The sequence below is a fragment of the Boleophthalmus pectinirostris genome, unplaced genomic scaffold, assembly GCF_026225935.1.
Source record: "Boleophthalmus pectinirostris isolate CB_2022bp ecotype Guang Dong unplaced genomic scaffold, ASM2622593v1 HiC_scaffold_2, whole genome shotgun sequence".
Taxonomy (NCBI): domain Eukaryota; kingdom Metazoa; phylum Chordata; class Actinopteri; order Gobiiformes; family Gobiidae; genus Boleophthalmus; species Boleophthalmus pectinirostris.
This window is the reverse complement of record NW_026571152.1, coordinates 16294754-16311450: the sequence shown is the minus strand read 5'-3', so window position 1 is coordinate 16311450 and position 16697 is coordinate 16294754. Positions and strand designations below refer to the sequence as shown.

General features: G+C 37.5%; 1 protein-coding gene across 1 annotated transcript in view; it reads right to left on the bottom strand.

Moving 5' to 3' along the window:
• Nucleotides 1-16697, bottom strand: part of LOC110166846 (hepatocyte growth factor) — a 70821-nt gene that overhangs the window by 24677 nt on the left and 29447 nt on the right. The window contains exons 6-9 of the mRNA XM_020932166.2: nucleotides 9999-10119; nucleotides 6687-6805; nucleotides 2302-2467; nucleotides 305-438 (exon numbers count right to left, since the gene is read on the bottom strand). Of these exons, the coding sequence (XP_020787825.1) occupies nucleotides 305-438; nucleotides 2302-2467; nucleotides 6687-6805; nucleotides 9999-10119 (540 nt within the window). The remainder of the gene's footprint in view (nucleotides 1-304; nucleotides 439-2301; nucleotides 2468-6686; nucleotides 6806-9998; nucleotides 10120-16697) is intronic.

The window sequence follows — 16697 nt, the reverse complement described above, 5'->3', positions numbered from 1 at the left end:
CAAAACAGTCTATATTTTCAATAAACTAGGCTGAAGAATGATTCTCGGCATTGCCATGTTGTAGTTCTCTTGTGTGCTTTGTCTTGGTCATTGGCAACATACTGCTGGCCAAATTTGAACTTTACAGGTTTTAAATCTCTAACCTACCTCTCAATGTTTTTTCTGCTATTGTTGAAAATAATTGTAAGTAATAATAGTAGTAGTAATAGTATTTGCACTGATTTATTGTTGTAATAGTGTTGATTGTGAAAGCAAAAGATTACATTTGGAATAAACCATGTTTAAACCTTGAATGTGACAGTACCTTTGAGGGGCTTGTTGTGGGCTCCACACTGAGGGATGTGGGTGCACAGCATCATGCGCACCCGTGGGTCTGTGGTGAAACACCAGGGAGACTCTCGGCCATCTGGGTTCCTGCAGTAGTTCTCCTTCAGGTCTCTGGAACAGAGAGATGAGAGAGGTGAGAGAGAAATAAGAGTGATGAGCAGAGACTCCAAACAAAACCAAAACTAATTACAAATGTTAATACATTGTTTACGGCAAATATAGCATTTTCAAAACAATAAGACACGGTGATTTGTATTTTATGCATTAATAAGTAATATTGAGCTGAAGAGTCCTGAATCTTATTTTTTCCATTTAGATGTTGCTTAGCCTGAAATGTTTCACATAATTGCAAAAGTGTTTGTATACCAGTTACATAATTTCTGGCACTGAGACCCGTAAGAGAAAGTACTGTGTTTTTTTAACAATTACTTTATTATTCTTTCCATATATTTTGATTATAGCGCGTCGTAAACTTTAATTTGATCTCCATAAGTCATGTTTTCTCTTGTGCCGTTTGATTCTCAGCTGTAGTACACAGCATGAGTAATGGCAAGATATAACATTTGGATGTAATGATTTATTATTTATGGTTTTGAACATTTTTCTCAGCACACGGACAAACAGAAGCACTGCCAGAGGAATATAGCTGGATGGTAAATTTGACTTAAAATAATAAATACATTTCACTCAGATATGAAGATTTAATCCTTGTTGGGTCATACAAAGATAATTATGGAACTAGAATGATCAACAGATATTTTGTATGTATTTGCACACATCCTCTCTTATCCTATTTGGCCCTGACTTAAAGGTCCTATATTACACAAAATTGACTTGTGTGTGCTTTAAGCCATGTTGAAATGTTTTCTCCTCATGTTTGAGCAATCCTGATTTATTATTCTGTCTACATCTCTAAAGCTCAAAATACTCTGCTCTACCTTGTGATCTTTATGTAGTAGTTTTTCAAGTTAACAGCTACCTTTAACCTTTAGTTCTGTAGAGACTGGCAATTCCTGAAATTATCCAAATGATTGACTGAGTGAAAGGGACATGGAGTTTAAAAACACAGTGGAGCACTTTCTGTATTAATACATGACATCACGAAGAGGAACAAAGGTTGTTTTCAGTTTAAGAGAAGAACTCCTGCCTAAATATGCAGGATTTGTGTGTCAGATGTGTGAATGAAACAAAACACAACTCCAGGTCTGTTTTGATGTGGAAAAAACATTTTAACATAAAGTAAAAAATAGCTCAATATAGGCACTTTAAATAAACTGTTCATTGGTTTTTAAGCATATTTCCAAATTGGGCTTTAAAATTTGAAAGGCCAGAGAAATTTTTAAATCCAATCCAAGAATCCCATGCATTTCAGAGCATGTATCAGTCTAAACTTTAGACTCTAAAGTATGGATTAACAGCTTTCATGCATTCTTAAATCCCAGAATATTTTGTTGTCAGCACCGAACATCCAAGAGGAACATTAGCACACTTGCAAAACAAAGCATTATATAAAACATAATATATTTTAAATGGTCACATGTTCTCAGAATGTTGCAAGTTAAAGGTGCATTGTGTAACTTTTCTGGCGAAGGGACTGCCGACACTGTCTCCATGATGATGTTATTGCTTTGCTTGGAATGCTTCACAGTAAGGCATTACACTTAACTATCTCCATGGAAACAAGCAGGAGATGCCACCAGACCAAGGTACTGATCAGATCTGTGCAGAGGATGACTGTAGATATGCATGTTCTTAGAGTAATGAAAACACCCATAACTGAATGAATAAGTTTAATGACACACTGGGAAACATTTTACTCCATGGGGACAAGCAGGCGGTGGACCCTCTGCCCGAAAAGTTACAAAAGTTACAATGCACTTTTAAAAAACTTGAATAACCTAAATATATGCAGTCTTTATAATTTGTTAATTTCACGCTTAATATGTGTATTGAGTGTGATTGTGTGGTACTCACTTGCAGGGGTAGGCCTCTGGGATGAACGAGTGGTTGTGTGGGTACTGTCTGTCCCAGCGCTGGCAGGTCAGTCCAGTGGGGGTCGTGTCCACTGTGCCCCTGTAGCCCTCTCCTCGGCCCTGGGTACACTCTGTAGTCTCCTCCACTGTGTGCTTAGGGGGAGTGTCTGTCAAAACACACAGCACATGGTAAATGAAAGCTATTTTGTTCTAATGATTAAAGGAAACTACCGGTCAAAAGTTTGGACACACCATCTATTTTTCTTTATTTATACTTTTTAAGAAATATATTCATAAAGAAGACGTCAAATATATGAAGTAAGACATATGGATTTATATAGCAAAGAAAATATGTTTTATTTTATATTAAAATCCTCAAAGTCACCCTTTGCTTTGTCAAAAAAGTTATAAAAATAGTTATTTAACTTTTTAACTTACATTTCTTTACATAATCCCATATAGCTTCATATATTTTATGTCTTCTGTATGTACTGTATATAAATGTAGAAAGCAGTAAACATATAGAAAAAAATTGAATGACATGGTGTGTTCAAACTTTTGACTTGTAGTGTATATATTTTTTATAATTTAGAGTTGTTATATACTTAGAAGGTCTGCATTTCTGGACTTGGTAGCTGAGTGGCTAACCTCAAAGCAAGATGGTGCATGTTCTCCCTGTGAATGACTGGTTTCCTCAGGGCACTCCTGTTTCCCTCATCAACTCGAAACATGCATAGTGTTAGCCTCATAATTGTCAAAATCACTTTTCAAGGTTTTGAGGAAAATACAAAAATAAACTGCCAATGTCAATAAGATGATTTGTTGTGATTGGCCAATGACAATGGAATCAGTGACCCTCACAGATGTAGCAAAGTCTGGAGAGTCGAAGGAGACAGAACTCAATGTGACCAAAAAATGACTTGGGCAATTATGTTTTGAGGCTGGCAACAGGCCTGACCAAGATTAGCTCAAGATCTGGAGATGGGACCCACTGCTCCAGATGAAATGCCCCAGTAACACTGAGGAATGGGTCAAATGTAGAGGACAAATTTCCCTCAAGGGAAAATAAAATGTACCTTAATTTAACCTTAAACTAGACTTGTCAAAAAGTAAGTTTAAAATTAAATAAATATAATACAAAATGAACAATGAGATATTGTGTGTTCACAGTAAAGTAAAGGAAATGTATTGCTAGCTACAGAGGGCTTACAAAAATAGATAATGTGGTGTGGGAGTAAAAGGAAGATAACAAGGTGCTAATGACTTCTGTGTTATATAAGCTGTTGTATTATAAGTCAAGTTTCAATAAAGTTTCCATTATGTAGTAATCATTTATGATAAAAAGCAGTATTATCATAAATAGGCATCTTAATACTGTGGGGGTTGTAGTATTGCAGAAAACAAAAAGCAATTCAATTAAAGTAGAACTGTGTATAAGGTGTTTTAATGGAATAGTGTTTTGTCCCTTAATGTTTTCTTGCAACTTTAGCGCAGACTTGGACAATTTGCAGCTTTGTGTAAAAATAGCCAAAAACCCAAGCGTGTGCTGCTGCAAGTGACCGCTGCAATTTTAAGTACTACGTGACATCACACATGACTGCTTATAGCAAGGTGCTTCTGATTCCAAAAAACAGGCTGCAGGAGCAGCGTTTGAAGTGTGGATACCTGTTAGACCAATCACACCGTTCTTATACCTCCAGACTCTGAACTGCCTCCTCCTCACTCTATCCGCAGTTCTATTTGAAATGTGGTTGTGGGAGTTAAGAAGTTTAATCCCACTTTAACCACAAAGGTGCAGAAATAGTAAATCCATCATTAACTTGGCATGTCCAAAAAACAATTGTTAGCTTATTGTGTTTTTTATATATTCACCCTCTAGCTGTAATGTAAATAGTTCAAAAGTCTCCCAAATGGAGTCTGGTGTAAACAGGGCCGGGTGGGCAGGAAATCCTGTCATATACATCCTTCAGCAGCTCATTACAGAGTAGAGAGAGAGAGGGCAACAGCCTCACAGAGGGCACTGCACTGTGCTATCTGTCCATACCACTCCAAACATGTACCAACGCAAAGACCTGACATTCTACAGTGGACCCGCTCCACTAAACAACACTTGTGGATCTACTAGGACAGCAAGACTGGTCACATTTGAATAAAAATGAACAAATCACAAAGGCTGCGTACCATGGATAACAAAATGTCCTATCACAAAAACTAACCTAACACAGCAGGATGGATTCTTGCAATATTTTTTCGGTTCACCAACTCATGAGAATCCATCTTGGCATGCGTCCACCGTAAGGTTAAACGGTGGACCAATCACAGAGTAGCATAGTCCCAAAACAAATAAACCATAACAAATGCCAACAGACATACTTCAGCCTATTTTAGCGTCACTGCAGACTAGCAGAAGGTAAGCGCTTAGTGCATTTGCAGACAGGGAAAATGTCTGTGCTTTTCTCTCAACTGGATGTAACAAAAGTTTGATTTGATTTTTTTCTTATTCCAGTGTTGGTGAAGCTTTCCCCTAGTTTAGATATATTTAGGTTTCAAATTTGACTTCCTGGTTAGAAATCACACTACAAAATCATGTTGTACACAAGGCCAAAGCTCCCCTAAAGTAAACAAAAAATATTATTTGAAAAATAAAAACATACACTCATTGCACACCAAAGTATCAGAGTAAAATGTGTTTCTTACTCAAACTGTGCCTAACTTTTGGATAGAATTAATCCAAAACATTATCAATCTGAAAATAGAACTCCTTCCTGTAATTTTCAACACCAAATGTAGTCAAAATTAGAGAATTATCAAAACATGTGACCTTAATACAAAAATTAGCAATTAGTATCAAATCAATATTACAAGGCTGCCATAGTATTACTTGGTATCAGATTGAAACAAAAACCACTGGCACCACCCAACACAATTCGATATTTTCCTAAATCATTAAGCATAAAATCCCCCGTCTGCTCTGTTTTGATTAGGGCTAACTGTCTTGTAAACTGGCTCCTATCAGAAGCCCCGTGCACACGCAGGCTGTACCGGGGCGTAGGGAGCAGTGTAGTGCGGTGCCAAATGGAGAGGAGCCATATGCGGAGATGCTGCCAGCTCTCCAGGCCAAACAGTATGCCCCCCGATGCCCCATACTGCCCCCCGGAGGTAGCTTTACACAGCACAGAGGCACTTAGCAAGCAGCTGAGAGCACAACAGAGCAGGAGCTGAACGTGCTGCAAGTGTCTGCTGAAGTTAAATTACACTTGTACTAGAGTCTGCAAATATCATACGTCATGTTTTAAAGGGCTCGTATTATGCAATTTCTGATGTACGTTATGAAGTTGTTTCCTCATCACAAACATACTCGGAGTTGTGTTTTGTTTCATTTACACATGTTTAACACAAATCCAGCATATTTAGGCTGAGCTTGTCTCTCAAACTGAAAACACTCTGTTCCACCTTGTGATGTCATGTGGTAATACAGGAAGAGCTAAACTGTGTGTTGAATTCAATACACCTTCATTAGAACCATTTAGATAGTTTTAGCTTTGGAATTGCCAATTTCTACTGAACAAAAGGTCAAAGGTAGCTGTCAACTTTAAAACTACTGCTTCATGACATCACAAGGTGGAACAGATCATTTTGAGGTTTGGAGATGTAGACAGATGAATACACCAGGATTACTTAAACATGTGTGGATGAAACAAAAACAGCTCCAGGTAAGTTTTTGATGAGCTAACAGCATTCTAACATGGCTGATGGACATAGAACGTTAAAACAATACTTCCCAACATTCCCCATGGAGGTAAATGCATTTTATGTCTTGCTATGGAATTTTATAGCCAAAGGAACAACATTTCCATGGAAACAAGCAGGAGGGAGGCCAAATAAGTAATTTTGTAGGACACATGTTTTTCATTGTTTCTTGGGGCAATAAAAAACATGATGGTCTATTTTTGTCAAAAAGTTACATACTGTGGCTTTAAATTTACAATTTAAACTTGTTATTAAGTAAGCAGTCATTGATGCTGGCATTTTGAAGTGTTAGCAAGGAAAAACATCACATATTCTTTTAGTGTAAATTACAATTGGGGGCCCTTGTGAGATCTTCAGATTGATAAAGGAGACTGCAGACTTTGGGAATAGAGCGTCTAGAGTAATAAACATTCTCTGTGAACACGGCTGAGGTGGAGCAGGGGGCCCGTGTTACAGCCCCACACAACAACAAACAAAAGGAGGTGGAACATAAACACAGCACCTTTTAGACATGCTCTGAGCTGATCGACCAATCCCTGACAGAGGAGGAGCACTGTAACGCTCATGCACCAGTCACCCTTCATGCTAATGCTAATGCTAACACTAACACATGCACCACAAACAAACAGACAGTACCACAGGCTCTGATGTGGCAGTACTCCCACGGTGTCTGGGGGTCTGTGGTGAAGCACCAGGGCCTCTGACGCCCGTCCGGGTTCCTGCAGTAGTTATCATCCAGGCCTCGGTCTGGATACCTACAACACACAAGCACAAAACACACAAAATGATACTAGCACTGTGTACCGTCAAAAAACTATCAAGAATATTGTGCTGAGTATATAATAGTGAGGGCTGGGCAATATGGTACTAAACATCTAACAGCGATCTTATTCTGGTGATGATATACTATTTTAGTAAAACTGTCATATCATAATTCACTAAATGTTCTCTTAAATGTAGCTCTATGCCCAAACAAAGACACTTTTTACCCCTTAAACTTCTTGGTCAATCACATCAGTGCTCAGCGTGAGTGAAATTTATTTGACCAGTTGCAATAAAGGAGCTGAAGCTTTAATCCGTCTTCTATGTCTTCCATGTGAACATTTGTGTGATTATTATTTGTTGTTCTTTCTGTACACACATAAATATTACCAGTTGTCTGATTCAAAAGTGAATTATTTTCGGTTTGTGGAACCATGGTATAAGCGGATTACACAAGTCAGAGCAGTGTGTTTTAACGCACTCAGTGCTGACAAGACTAGCATTGGTGCGTTAAAACTATTTAATGCTTGTTGTTTAATCCTTAATAATAATAAAAAATTATAAATAAAACAAAGGTTCAAAAAGCTTTCCCCTTTGTGTTTATTGTCCTGGTCCATAGCCCAGACACTGACGCAGAACAGATGGATTCTTGTGAGCTCTCAGAAATATTTCAAATTCATGTTGTTGCACAAGAAACATTTCTTAGGTAATAAAAAGGGAACTTAAGTTGGGTGAATCTGATAAAGAATGAATGATGTAACATTTATTTGAACTGTATATAGAGTCAATTACGAGCTGTACATTGTATTTTAATGGTTTTTGTCTGTTGTGGTGAGATTTTTTTCACATGTTTAAATAAAAAGGGTTACATGTTAGTGAGTTACATCTTTTATAGTTCCAAAAATCAGTACTAATAACAATACAAATATGAATTATTGATTTGTGGGGTCAAAATTATGAATGGAATTATGTTAAAATGACATCTCTCGTTCTCATGGACATAATTTGTATTCATGGTACCTGGAAAATAGAACCCAGGACCTTTTTCGTTTTATGTTTCTGAGTCCCTCCCATGCCACATATTATCAGCTGTATACCACTACAATATGAATAGCACTTCAAATGTACCACCGCCATCTGTGCACTGAACTCTAGGGAGCGTATGGATAATAAACCAGAGTAGTACAGGTGTTGTGTTGATCGTGTCCCCCTGTCTGTGGTCTCTGGTGGAATATATAGGTCCATCGCCTGGGGCCCCGAGAACGTCAGGCCCCGGAGCCCCTCATTATATTACATTAGTACAATGAGCAGACTGGGGCCACAGCTACACAAACCCAGGGATGATTAAGCACGTGTTAATGAGTCCCCTCTAATCCAGACCACCTGGCTCTGCCTTTCCATCCGATGCACATACAGTCACCCTGCATGCTAATCACCAACAACTGTAAATGGCTATGTACAGTAAAGGGGACGTGCCATGCAAAATTGGCATACCTGGAGTCTAATTTTGATTCATACATGCTTGTTAATGTAATCCTGTAAACTATATTCTCCCTTTGTGGGTATGGATGCATCGATTCAAAACTCATATTGGATATCAGCACCGATGATTTGCTGGACTGGCCTCCTAATATCAGTTCAGACAATGTTTTGTTTGTACAGATAAATTGATGTAATAAGGCAATTTGTTGGTTGAAGTCGGTCCAGAAAGGCTCATAATGTTTGAACTTTCATTTACACAAAGTCGTTACGTAGCTACTTGAGGGATAAATAACAACTACATAACACAATTACCATATTTTGTTGTAGTTTACAGGAAATAAATATTAGTATGTATAGTATCAGAATTGAAAATATCAATCGGTATCAAAAATCAATGAGCACTCAAAAATCACCCCATTTCAATTTCCCAAGATTGTTATGTTGTGAAAGTCTTCAAAAAAAAAAAATAAAAAATAAATAAATAAATCTTTTTGTATGTTTAAAATACTTGGGATATTTTTGCAAGGGACTGAACAAAAAAACTGCTAAACTAATCTCTCCCTGAGCTCTCTACTGGAAACAGTGATATATATATGTATATGTATAAAAAAAAGGAGACAAGCATCATTGCTAATTTGATCAACAAATGCTTGAAAAATAGCTATTGTTGTGTCCACGGGCAAGACACAGCTTTCCAAAGCTATTCTCAATATTTGCAGTCATGACAAAAATATACTAAATACATATTGGCCACACAGCTTGTCAGCACTGAAAATCCTAGTTTATAGACAAGAACAGGCTCCATCCCTGTGTTCCCCCCATAACAATAGACAATGCTCCAAATATACTCCTGACCCAATTCTAGAAAAGGATAACAATATCAAAAGAGATGGTTAACCTTAAGTATATTTAAGCTATTGTTTGATGCAATGTCTTTATAAGTTTGGTTTGCTAAAGATCTATGAGCAGAGCCAAAGTTTATCCCACAACATGACATTAGAGCTTTCCTGAATTCCTTGAACGAAAGGGAAAATCTCTGTCTCCTAATCTGCTAATCTCCAGACTAAATGCCCTGTCATTAGACCTCATTATGGCATAAACGTGTTATTACGATGACTGTAAATCTGACCCTGTGAACCGGGACATTACATAAGTGCATATGGCAGGTTTTCATGCTTTATTACTTGGTTTGGGGGGACTGTATCTGTGGTAAATGTTTATCATAGCTTTACATCAGTTACACGGCAGATTGTAGAAAAAAGTTGCAAAGGAAATGTATGTGAAAATGTATGTGAAAACAATTTGAACATAATACATTTATTCTCATTAGTCTAATCATAACTACTCTATAATATTTAGATCTGAGGCAACAGTTTATCTCTACATACGTAGAAGTATCTCTGCATCTGTCATATCTGTTGCCCAACCAGGAAGTAACAGTGGTAGAAAGAAAGTAGTAAAAGTATTTAAGTAAAATGTAGAAAGTGAGAAACATAGAAAGTGAGACAAAGCCTGCACACTTACTCCCAAACTGCATTTAATGATGTTTAGATCGGTGGATCTTTGTCAGGTCATGACCTGAAGATTGACTGATCGAAATGTATAGACATTTTCTGATGAGAAAATAACCTTATAACATAGATGAGAAAATAGCATAATATGGGTCCTTTAAGCAGCAGAGCATCAGAGCCTGTTCTCGGTTACCATTTAGGATGGTACAGGTGCTTGTGGGGCTCCTCCAGGTCCCAGCGCTGACACTCCTTCCCAGTCTCTGTGTGGTCCATGGGTCCTCTGTAGTCCTCCCCATTGCAGGTCATACACTCCACTAGACACAAGGAGAAAAACTGAAATTGTTAATACACACACTGAACTGATTTTTTTTTTTTTCCAAGAAAGCTGAGGAATGTTCTTGCAGCCATAAAGTCAGCAACAGATTCATTTTAAATATATTCATTCTCCCAACCCACATTGGAAGAAGTACTCAAGTAAGTACAGATAATGCAGCAAAAAATACTCAATAATGGTAAAATATGACATGCAAAAGTAAAACGTAAAAGTATTAAAGTACCCGTTTATAAATGTACATAAAGAGTAAAAAATGATTTTGATCAAAATTTGTGCTGAAACTTGTTCAGCAGAATATTTTTATTCTAGCTGTTTTTATTTGAATATTTTTGTTGGCTCACACCACAAATGTGTTCAAAAATAATAATAAAATTCAGCCTTTTCAGCAGGTCTCACATAATAATAATAAAAAAAAAAACCTTTTACTTTCCAGTCCTGTTCAAACATGTAGTGTAGGAGAAAATACATATATCTTTTTCTCAAATGAAGTACAGTAAAGGTAAAGAATATTCACTTTAAAATCTACTTAAGTGAGGACCAAGTGGCACTTCCGGTGATGATGTGGGTGGCAGCAACGCTCTGAATATGTTGAAACACCTCCTCAATTGTGCTCAAATTTGCCTCTCTGAAACATAAAGTTGATATATTTTCCAAGTGGAAAAAGAGAAAAAAAGAAAAAGAGAAGCACCAATGCTTATGAAAAGTTTGTGGAAAACTAAGAACACACAAGGTCTAAAAACTGATCAGCTCTGGGCCACTCGGGCTACACCACCCGATGCCACCAATGATTCAGTGGATGGTACCAAGATTAGCGACGCTTACAATCTAGAAGACATACTTGCGGATGACAGCGACCGTATGCGTCACGAGAGTGTTGAGGAAGACTTGCTGAACAGACTCTCTAGTGAGAGTGTAAACTTTCTGCGTGAAGTGCACCTCATGATACAGAACGTACAGGAAGAAACACACAAAGTAGGAGCCGATGTGGTGATTGTCAAGGACGGAATGACTCACGTAACCATGAAAGTAGACAAACTGGGAATGAGAGTGTCTGAGTCTCACGACTCGAAGATGACAACAAAATCCTGACTAGTCAAGTGCAGAGTATGAGCACGATCGTATCCCAGCTCCAGACTCGGGTTGAATACCATGAAAACTACAGCAGGAGGAGCAATTTACGGTTAAGAACAGTACTGGAGGGCCAAGGGGATGGGAAATTGAGATGGAATGTATGAAAAATATTTTGAACTGTCTATTTAAAGACACAGGAGAATCTATAGATGACATAATTATTGAAAGAGCCCACCATGTCCCCCGGGACACAAACGGGAGCAGTGGGGAAATCTGCCTCGGTACATCGTGGTAAGATTTCTGAGTTTTATGGACAGAGAAAAGATACAACTTAAGGCTAGAAATGTCAAGAAATTTCACTGGAAAGACGCTCAAGTGGACGTTTCGTGGATCTTACCAGAGAAGTACAGAAGAAAACAAGACAGTTCACCAAGGCCAATCAAGCCCGAGTGCATAAAGGGCTGCGCTATTCAATGCAATTCCCTGCTGTACTTTGGATCAACACGGGAGGACAATGACAGCACTTTGATGACCCTTTAATCGCAAAAAAAGCTGTAGAAAATTTCCAGCTAGGGGAAGGGCATCATTCATTTGAGCACACCTATCTATACATTATAGACTTAGACTCTGCAAGAATAATACTTATTTTTTATTATGAACATTTAGAATCTAAAGTAAAATATCAAACAAGGTAATAAACTTCATATCTTGGCATGTTTACGGTTTAGGATCACATGTCAAAAGGCATAAAGTATTGAATTATTTGAAGCAGATGAAGGCTGATGTAATAATGCTCCAGGAAATACAACTCCTAGAAAAGGACAGTTAGATTTAGAGACAGATGAATTGGATATACGCTCCAAAACAATTTAAATCTGAAAAAAAGAGGTGTGGCCATATTATTCTCAAAAACAGTGTTCAAATACAGAACATTTAATTTCCATATTTGAACATTTACAAAATTAAGAATGCAAAGATAAATATGATAGGACTATTATTAGTTTGGCTCATATATCAAACCATATATTATTATTATTATTTTGAGCAATATTTATGTACCTAATGAGGAAGATCCATAATTTTTCTACAATATTAAAGACTTTGGGGACTTCCCTATGATCTGTTTTTTTTTTTTTTTAAACAGACTCTCTGTTTCTCCTGTATAGACTTTTTGTTATCTCACTCTTTAATTAACTGCATAGATAACTGTAACATAGGCACAATAGGTATTACACACCATGCGCCCATCAAGCTATGTATTTCTTCAAGAAGAGAAAAGGATACAAAAAATCAATGCCACATTCAGTGGGCCTCTTTTACAGTTTTTTAATGGGGGGGGATTGTTAATGATGGGTTAAAGAAGGCATGGGAGAAAGATCTTAAGATAAACTTTGGGGGAAAGGAATGAGCCACATTGATTTAAAAAAATAATAATAAAAAAAATGTTGATTCCTATGAGACATGCTGCATCTAAACTGATTCAGTTTAAAATCCTCAATAGACTTTTTTGGACACCAGTTAAGATACATGGAGCAGGGTTTATCAGCTCAAATCACTGTTGGAGATGAAATCTAGAGAGTGGTAGCACAACTCATATCATTCTCATGCTCTAATATCAAAACCTATTGGGAGAAAATTATTTTAAAAAAAATTAGTAAAGTTATAGGCTTAAATATTTTCTAATCCAACCCTATGCATTTACAGGAAAACTAGAGTTATAAAAAGACAACATGGGTAAAAGAGAGTGAGCACTCTCAGCAAAGAGAGTGAGTGATCCTTCAGTGTTGGAAGACACCTGAGATCCCCACATATACAGAAAGGTTTACAACTTTATCTGAAACCGATTCCTATGAGAGCCTTATATAGAAGATTAAAGGAAAAATACAAACATTCAATGAGATATGAGAGCCCTTCTTTAAGCAGACGGAATAACTCCAAATATTACATCGAGAGGTAACTAAAGCACTCACTGGGTGGGGAGGGGTAGGAGGTGATAATGGGTGCACACGGGATTAAAAAAAAAACATTAAAAAATTAAAAATTACTTTGTTTCGGACAGTTAATTGCCCAAAGAAAAGTCTTAATTGGGATAGGGATGTAATAATAGCCGAGATGTCGGGAGGTAGCTCGCAGGTATGAATATATATATGTGTGTGTGTGTATGTGTGTGTGTGTGTGTGTGTGTGTGTGCGCGCGTGTGTGTGTATGTATGTATGTATACATATGTGTACATGCATGAAAATATGTATAGATATATAAGACCCCATCTTTATTTTCTTCCTTTTTTACTGTATAATATTTTTGATTTATATAACTGCCCTGAAAGAGTAAATAAGAGATTAAAAATATCTACTTAGATAACTTAAAAGTATACTTAAGTACAGTACTTAACTACTTTGTTATGATCCACCACTGCTCCCTCCGTGGATTTTGGTAGCAACATTTTCTTTCAATGGAGTTATTAAGGTCTAAACTGAGACTTCTGCTCTGTTAAAATGTTTCCTAATCACGAACATAACTGGGGTTGTGTTTTATTTCATTTGCACAAAACTCCTGTTTATTTAGGTTGGACCAAACCACCTCACCAACTATGCTGTTGTTTTTGCCATATTTATTAGCTCCTTCATTCCACAATGTGCTTCCAGACCATTATCATGACCCACTAACACACTAATCTCAGTAAAAGTTTATTTAGCTAATTAATAACCTTTTTAGCGTTAACATTAGAATCACGAATGGGCAAGCTCTGCAAAGACAAACAAAACAATTACAAAACCTCTGTTCTGCTGTAATGAGTCTGTTTGGCACATTTTCACAGTTAGTCAAAAATGTGTTATAAAAACCCTTGTAAATATTTAGCTGTAGGTCAAACAGCATAACACATAACATAGCTTAAAGGTCCTATATTACATAAATTGACTCTTGTAACCTTATAATGCTGTTACCTCCTCAGAAACATGTCTGGAGTTGTGTTTTGTTTCATTCACACATGTCTGAGTAATCCTTTATTATTAGTCTGTCTACATCTCCAAAGCTCAAAATGCTCTGAAGTGGTTGTTTTCAAGTTAACAGCTCCCTTTTACCTTTAGTTTAGCGATTTAGAGATTGGAAATTCCATTCCACGATGCAGGGTTTGTGCGTTAAACGTGTGTGAATGAAACAAAACACAACTCCAGGTCTTTTTTGTGATGAGGAAACAACGTAGTATAGCGCCTGTTTACATGAGAATGAGAAAATATTTTATCAGAAGTGCCTTTCGTTTAGACGGTGATGGCGTTTTTGGGGCTTAAAAATGCAAAAAAAAATCTGAAACCACCCTCCAGAGTGTAAAAGTTGAATACACTCCACCGTAGCATTTCTGTCTACACTGCCCAAGATGCAAAACTCTGGTCAGATCTGCTTACATCTCGTATGCATTTACGTCACATGCATCACCACCTAGCCGCCTGGCATTCATACCCAATCAAATTCGACACACTTTTGCGTCACCGTACGCACGCAGATTTCCTCCCGAAACGCTCGTCTAAAAAGTGAAGACACATGGACACTTTTGCGTCTTCTTTTCAGACCGTCATATAAATATAGCCATAGATAAAAAAGTAACTGGGGCCACCAGTTACTCATCTCCATGGAGATGAGTAACCTCTCATATTCCAAAGTATGGCATTAAACCTTTCAATGTCCATAGAAACAAGCAGAAGACACCACCAGGCCAATTTACAGCTGAGATCTGTGAAGAGGTGATCCCATGCAGGTATTTTTAATCAATAGAAAGCCCCACAATTGAACAAATGCATTTTACATAAGTTTAGTTCCATACTGTGGAGTGTTACAGGCAAAGCAATAGCGGATACCCAGCCTGAGATGTTACACAATGCACCTTTAACGCACTCTATGGGATGACATATACTGTAGCTGAGATGTCACGCTAATGAGGCCCTAGCTAGCATCTCTGTTGGTTCAAAGCCGGCACGATTAGCTGAGCGGCGGGTAGTGCGCGTTAGCTAGTGTAAACAAAGCCAGGACCAGAGATTAGAAGCAGATGTTCATGAGTTAGTTGCTGTCATGACGGAGCAGTGTGCGTGGCCGGGTGGCACATGGTTTTCATTACAACCACCTAATATTGTACAAATCCTGTTCCAGTAATCTTCTGCGTTCCATTAAAATAAAAGTCATTGTTGTTTTGCGATCTGGATGACCCAAGAACATGTCATGTGCTGGCCTGTAATTAATTGTTTTTATCAAAGCTTTTGTTATTGAAGAGATATTGAGTCATACGTTTGGAAACAGCATTCACAGTATCCATTATATGAGATTAGTTAATAAATACATAGCCTATTATTGTTCTGGGGTATTCAAAATTGGTTTAATTATGTTTATTAATTTAAGACAAAGTATAATATGTTATATTCGAGGAATTGTTTGGTTGGGATGCTGGAGTTTGGCAGTTTTGAATCACTAGATCTTACTGTTTCTATTCTTATTATTGTCTGCCTACACTACTTGATTAAAAGGCCCATATAACACTATTTTCTCATTCTGGTTTGTAATTACATGTCATGTTTTTTTTACATTATAATTTAATGCAACTTGGTGTAAAAGTATTCTAAGAATTCGAATACAATAAGCTGATTGGTCTAAGTAACCGAATACATCATAAAATACATTTTATTTAGGTATTCAGTACTCTGTAACTAAATACATTTTCAAAGTATTCTTCTAGGATCTATTATAAGAAATTAGTAAAAAAAAAAAAAAAAGCAAGAATAATGATAATAATATCTTCCATTTATATACTGCTTTTCAAGACACCCAAAGTGCTTTACAATAACACGCACACGAGTGTGGTTAGGTGGGATTAAAAGACAGATAAAACAGAAATGTTTTGAGAAGGTGATTTGGATTGATCAGTGGTTTCAGCAGTTTGTATGTGTGGAGGGAGAGTGTTCCAGAGTGCAGGTGCCTGGACACAGAAGGCTCTCTCTTCATGGTCCACAACCTGGAGCAGGGAATGGAGAGCTGAGAGGAGGAGGAGGATCGGAGCGTTCTGGAGGGTGTGCAGGTTTGGAGCAGGTCTGAGAGGTACTGAGGGGCCTGGGCGTGGAGGGACTTGTAGGTGCGAGAAAGAATCTTATACTGGATCCGTATTTGGCATATGGTATTTTATGGGAAGCCGGTGCAGGGTGAGAGTGGGCGTGATGTGCTGCCAGGGCCTGGTGTGAGTGAGAACCCTGGCAGCAGGACTCTGTTGCAGTAGTCCAGGCGGGAGGTAATGCAGGAGTGGATAAGTGTTTGAGCAACCGAGTCCAGGAGATTTTATTCTATGTTATAATATTGTTTCCCCATCAAAAACATCAAAAACAAGTTGTGCTTTGTTTCATTCACACATGTTTAACACACACATCCTGCATATTTTGGCTGAGTTCTTCTCACAAAAAAAAAACAAAACAAAAAAAAAACACTCCTTCACTAGAATCATTTGAATAA